The sequence below is a fragment of the Elephantulus edwardii genome, unplaced genomic scaffold (genome assembly GCF_000299155.1).
Source record: "Elephantulus edwardii isolate Elephantulus edwardi_28Jun2011 unplaced genomic scaffold, EleEdw1.0 scaffold00447, whole genome shotgun sequence".
Lineage (NCBI taxonomy): Eukaryota > Metazoa > Chordata > Mammalia > Macroscelidea > Macroscelididae > Elephantulus > Elephantulus edwardii.
Window position 1 is genome coordinate 323,940 of NW_006400197.1, and position 6,750 is coordinate 330,689.

At 43.7% G+C, this 6,750-nt stretch overlaps 1 protein-coding gene across 1 annotated transcript in view; it reads left to right on the forward strand.

Annotated features, from left to right (window-relative positions):
• LOC102850584 (transmembrane protein 87B-like) overlaps positions 1 to 5,908 on the forward strand; it is a 54,284-nt gene extending 48,376 nt beyond the window's left edge. The window contains 2 exon segments of the mRNA XM_006902763.1: positions 2,330 to 2,403; positions 5,831 to 5,908. Of these exon segments, the coding sequence (XP_006902825.1) occupies positions 2,330 to 2,403; positions 5,831 to 5,908 (152 nt within the window).
• The last annotated feature ends 842 nt before the right edge of the window (positions 5,909 to 6,750 follow it).

Below are 6,750 nucleotides of genomic sequence, written 5' to 3' on the forward strand. Positions count from 1 at the left end.
AGAGCAGGGTTTAGGGCTGTTGTGCATAGGGTCGCTATGAGTCGGAAATTACTCGACGGCTCATAACAACAACAACAACAACTGGGAAAAAAGACATGTTGGGCATACACAGAGGTGAGGGTTGGGAGCACAAGGGTGAGGACAGGCAGGGATGCAGTTGCAGGGATGCATAATTTGGTTGGTGGGGGCAGCAGGTGAAGGAAATGAAAAGGATCCAGAGGGGACCGGACGATACAGGGCAATGGTAACCATAGTCCAGTGGTGACTCAACAAACTCATTGGTGATTAAACAAACTGTCTTAATTCACTTATGGGTTTCTCATTTGGGAATTGGGTGTAGACTCTTTGGCTTCTTCATGCTGAACAGGGGCATTGATGTGAAGGGGGAAAGGGAGCATACTTTATCACCTTACTGATGGTCGGGTTAAAGCTTCTTGCCTTCTTGCTCTGTTAGGAGATATTTTCCTGACATTTACTCCCCTCTGGACTGCAGAGTGTTTTCCCAGGTGGGTCCAGAGGGGATGGCTGACTGAACCCTGAGGCTACATCCTCCCTTGCTTCCTTAGCTGGCAGTTGTATTTCCTTTTTGTCTCTGGAACTGGGTTCAGGGTTAGGTCTGGAGTAAAACTCAGTGCTAAGGTTACCTATAGAAAAGAGAGCAAACCTAGAGAAATTTGTGAGTTACAAATAGAAGTGCTGTGGGGGTGTTACTTACAGGTGTTTTGGGGGAGAAGGTGGAGGAAAGTAGCCTAGATAAAATTCTCTGTACACCCTAGGCAGTTTTTTCTACCCAGGGGTTGGATGGCACCGCCTGAGGGCTGAGGAGCTCTACCCGAGGGCTGGCTAACCCCGAGGGCCAAATGACTCTTCCTGAGGGCCGGTTCACCCTGAAGGCCGAACTGCTCACCCAAAGGGCCAGCTCACCCTGAGGGTCAAATGGCTTACCCCAGGGACTGAGCAGCTCACCCGAGGGGCCAGTTCTCCCCAAGGGCCAAATACCTCACCCCGAGGGCTGGATGGCACCCCGCAAGGGCCTGACGATACACCCTAGGGGCTGGCTGGCACACTCCCCCACCAAAGTCCCCCCCAAGTCCGGACCCCACACCTCACTGAAGACCATGGGGCCAGGGACAGCATCCCGAATTCCAGCACCACCGCCATTACCCTCCCCCCGTAAGTGATCATACTCTAATTTGAAGTAGGTGTCACTGCCGTCCCCTTTTACAAATGTAGAAGGGGACCTGAGAGTGAACAGACCCCTCCCACGTCTAAACAGTTCTTGGCAGATGCAGTCAAGAGATCAACAGATGTGGTGCATTGAGGGTATCTGCTGTCTCGGACATGCTGCCACTGTTAAGTGTCCTCAAGTCGTAGACACCTCACAGTGACTCTCATCAATCCATTGTATTGGTGATCTTCCTCTCTGGCCTGCCCAAGGAAACCCCAACCTGCCACCGCATCTTCTGCCGCCACCATCTTGGCTTCATGAATTCTCCCCAGAACAAGTCCACTCTGCGGCTCCCTGGGGTCCTTTGGTGGGAGCCTCATGGAGCTGCGGTGGTGTGGGCTTGGCAGCAGGGGGCTGGGAGCAGCGGGACTCACCCATTCCTCCCTGGGAATCCTTGATCTCCTGATGTTGAGCCTCGATCCGCACCGAAGGCCAGTCATCAACTGTTTAACTGTTCAATTATCAATAAACAGAGGTTTGTAGAAGGCCATGGTGGCCCTCCTCCATGTGGTCCACTGCTCCCACAGCTTGCCATGCTGTTTTCTCCCCCGCCACCATCTTGGATGGGGCCAGTCTTCTTAAAAGACATATCATGGTATGAAAAGTAAAACATCCTGGAAAAACAGGAAGACCCCCTCCCCCCAACAGGATGGATTGAGACAGACCATAATGTTGTAACTTGGCAGAGCCTATGAGGGTGCTGTAGGAGAGGGCAAGAGTCAGATCTGTTCATAGATCTACTGTGTTGTAGCCGACGCGGCAGATGTAGTAACAGAAACGTTAAAAATCCTTGAAACTTTAACTCAGAAAATAATGTGTCTATATATTTGTATGTAGATAGGTAGGTCTGCTTATTTAAGCCCTTCTTAGATTTCAGACTAGCAGCTTGAAAACCTGGAAGTTGTTGTAAACAATTGTCAAGTTGTGTTAACTACTCCATACTTCTTTGTCACCTGGTATTATGAAACCAGAACTCTGACCAGTGTTTCTACCATTAATTCTCCTTTAAAAAAACTATTTCTATTTTCTTGTTGAGTTATTAAAAGTGACACCATAAAGTAAAATATTTTTAAAATTATATATCTGTGTGTCTCCTTATAGCTGAAGGAATAAAATTAAGAGCTTCTAAAACAGTTTCCAATGGAACAGCAAAACCTGCCACTTCTGATAATTTTGTGAGTATCGTTTATGTTCCACAGACTCTTCAGTCATTAGTTGTGTTTTGTCCAGTTGGGACCAACTCAGAGCTGACCCTCCAGTGGGTTTTCCAACTCAGTAAATCACATGGGAGTTGATGGCCTCTCTTTCACCCTAGGAGATGCTGGCCCATTTGAACCACGTGCTTTTGGGTTGACAGCACACTGCTAGGCCACCAGAGCTCCACCAAGTACTTTAGAGATCTACAATGTGATTACGTATTTATTGGCTGTCAAGAGGAGAATTTTTTTTACAAATGAGGGTTGTTTTTTTTCTGTTATGAAAATCTGTATCCAGTCAGCAACCCAGGTTAAAAAGCAGGACTGAAACATCTTTGTTCTCAGCCCTCTCGCTTCTTAAATGCTGATTCTGAACCAGTGTATGAGAATCAACTGGGAACTTGATAGGAACTTTGATAGGAGGCTCAGACCTCCTAAGTCAGAATCTGATTTTTAACAAGATTCCAGATGGTTCATGTGTGCACTGAACTGAGTTTTCTTATAGGAAAAGTTTGTGGTAACTTTTCAAAAATACGACTTTAAGACCATAAAATCCTCTATTGGGGCGAGGGGCTCTAGTGGTATAACGGGTAGGCAGTTGAGCCCTTACCCAAAGGCAGCGAGTACCCTGTTTGATGGTTGGAATCCACCAGTGCTCTATGGGAGGAAGCTGAGCAGTCTCCCCTGTGCAAGTTACAGCTTCCTCAATCCTGCTGCGCAGTCCGCTCTGGATTGGCTCCAGTTCCTGGCAGAAGTTACCATGCTGGTGTTTAGGATTTTTTAATTGGGGGAAAAAGTGTTAAAAAAAATATTAAAATGGAGAGTAAAGATGAGGTTTTGAAATAAAAAAAAACGTATTGCGATGGGAAAGTCTGCTGTTAGGGACCTTTCTAAAGTACTCAAGAGCAGCAGTGTCTCTCTGGAGACTAAGGTGCGCCTGATACAGGCCATGGTTTTTGCAATCACTTGTTATGCCTCAGAGAGTTGGACAATGACTAGGGAGGATAGAAGGAGAATTGACGCCTTTGAGCTGTGGTGCTGGAGAAGAGTATTGAATGTACCATGGACTGCCAAGAAAACAAACAGATTCATCCTAGAGAGGATTAAACCAGGCTGCTCCTTGGAGGCAAGGATTCTGGGGCTTCGTCTGACATACTTTGGACATGTTGTAAGGAGAGACAGGTCTTTAGAGAGGGACATCATGCTGGGTAGAGTAGAGGGACAGCGCAGGAGGGGAAGACCCTCTATGAGGTGCATTGATTCAGTGACTGGGGTAATAGGGATGGGTGTGTCAGAGGCAGTAAGATTGGCACAGGATAGAGCAGGGTTTAGGGCTGTTGTACATAGGGTCGCTATGAGTCGCAAACGACTCGACGGCACATAACAACAACATTAAAAGTGATCATTATGATGATAACAAAGCAGAATAGAAATGTCTGTTATATATAGATTTATATTCTTTTTTCTTATCTTTGTCACCATGTTATGATTGTTGTTGTTGTGTTGTTATGTGCCGTCGAGTCGCCTGCGACTCATAGCGACCCTATGTACAACAGCCCTAAACTCCGCTCTGTCCTGTGCCAATCGCACTGTCTCTAACACTCCCATCCCAATTATCCCAGTCACTGAATCAGTCCACCTCATAGAGGGCCTTCCTCTCCTGAGGAGCTCACATGGCCTAGTGGAAAGAAGCTGCTTTGCAATCCTGAAGGCATGGGGTTTGAATCCACCAGTTTCTCCAAGGAAAAAAAGATGAGTAATCACTTCTTGTGTGATTAACACCTCTGAAAACTGGCCAGAGGGTCAGCTATGGGTCGGTTCAGACTTATGATTATTACCATGTAAAATTTATGTATCTCCCTAAGTTCTGACAGGACAGATAAAGTATTGAAAATTATTTTCATTTGTTAAATTCAGTAAATGCTCTCTCATTTTTTGGTTTTTGTAATTAATCATTTTTTTAAACTATTTTAGCAGTTTTATAGTAATTCAAGGAGGCTCTGGTGGCCTGGTGTGAGAGAGTTACACTGCATGTCCCTAGGTGAGCAGTTGAAATCCACCAGAGCTCCAAGAGAGAAAGTTGGGCAATCTCTTCTGCAATTCAGACTCTGAAAACAGGCTGAAGGGTCAGCTGAGTCAGTTCTGATTTAATGACAATGAGATGAGTTGAATTATAGTAATTCAATTTAATTGGTTAAAATTGTAATTATTAATTCTTTGGTGTTAGGTGTTATTAAAGTTTCTGTTTGTTAAGGTCTTTACTCTTATTTTAGGGATCTTAGTTTTAAAGCTCAATATTTGTAAATGCTTTAAGAGGAGTACTTTTTTAATTTCTCCACATTAAGAAATCAGTCCTTCAGCAGAAGCCAGGGGCTTGAGGTCCACCCAGAATCATATTTCTATTAGCATTTGTTCAGGCAGTTTGTGCCTCTCAAAGGTAAGTGAAATGTAATCCATACTAGAGTCAGAAGATTCCATGTAGTCAGGTAGACCACAAAGAAAATTTGGTATGTTCCGTAGCACACTGCACTGATAATCAGAAGGCCACCTTTGTCTGGTGGTTCAAATACACCAGCAGCACCGAGGGATAAGAAGGGCAGTTTCCTCTCCTTAGGGCTTCTTTAAGCGGGTATGGACTTAATTGCAGGGAGTGGTTTTGCATTACAAAACCAAATGTACAATATACCTTTTCTTTTCCCCTTATCCAGGTAAGGTAACCATAAGCAAGGTTCTATTTAAAAAGGAATCCTAACTACTAGAGCTGGCTTGCTTTCCTTGTCTCCACCAGTTAGATGGGCATAAATGTATGTGTTGTACACGGCTAGGCTTTTCTGCAGCTGAAGTGTTTGTGCCATCATCTTGAGATTCTATTTCCTCTTGAATGATTATAAACTCATAAAAAACATAGGCATAACGAGTGCTCAGTGCAAATCAGTGTTCCTACTATTTTCTGTCTTATAATTAACTGTATATATTTCTTTTCTGTACTTTCTAAGGAACAAAAAATAATGCCTATGCTATCTAACTAAAGGGAACTCTGGTGGCATAGTGGTAAGACACAGCACTGCAATCCCAAAAGCACGCAGTTCAAATCTGACAGCTGCTCTGTGGGAGAAGGATGGACACTCTACTCCTGAGCACTTTACTATCCCTGAAAACCTGCTGGAGGGTCAGCTGTGGATCAGTTCCAACTCAGCAGCACACAACAACAGTCTAACTCATATCAAAAGGAAAAGCAGAAATCTGAGCTCTGAGTACTGCTCTGATTTCTGTGTGACATCAACATCAGCTTGTTAGGATATCCATAGACATTGAAAAATATGGCATGCATTTGAATTGTTCTTATATTCTAATAATCTGGTTTCAACTGTATTAAGCACATGCTAATATATGAATTTTCCTGCAGGATGAAGATTTGAAGTGGGTGGAAGAAAATATCCCCTCTACCTTCACAGATGTGTAAATACCCTCTATTCAAATATGAATCTATTCAAATATGAATTAGGCTGTGGTTTAAAGTGACTGTTCTCAAATTTTGTCATGTACATTTTAAACATCACATTCCATTGTGCTTTTGTAGCCCCTGATGGATAAGGAATTGAGCTGCCTGCCAACCCAAAGACAGGCAGTTCAAATCCACCAGCTGCTCAGTGGGAGACAGATGGACGGTCTCCTTCCCTGCAGTTTACAACCTTAGAAAATCCTCTGTCAATTCTTACTCAAAGGCACATAACTATAATTACTAGTGAATACTGGTGGCCTATGGCCAACTCATGGAGTTAAAGCACTCGCCTTTTAATTAAAAAGGTCATAGGTTCAAACCAAATGGTCTCTGTATTCATGGGAGTTGTTTGCTTTTCTCAAGAGTTCAGTCTGGAAATTCCCATGAGGCACTTCTCTCTCAGGATGGCTGAGTCAGAATCGACTCACCTGCACACAGCAACACGTGACCAACTGCATTTTTTCCTGATCTAAGCTAATAAGATCGTTTTATTTTGTATTATCTATTATGAGAAAACTCAAATACATGTAAAAAGATTTTTTTAATAACTCAACCAAAATAGTATACATAGTTTAAAAGTTTGAGAGGAAGAAATTGAACATAGGAAAAGCCAGAGATTCATAGCAAGCCCCTGTGTGCATTTTGCCGTGAAAGTTCTGCTGTCTCGGTGTTCTGTCCTCACCAGTGTAGGTGTTTCCACAGGGTAACAGAACAGCCGGGATGGTAGCATTTTGTGTATTGTTACTTCCCTTTCCTCTTCCTATTTGATAACCATTTCATTATGGTATGGTATGGTATGGTATGGTATGGTATGGTATGGTATG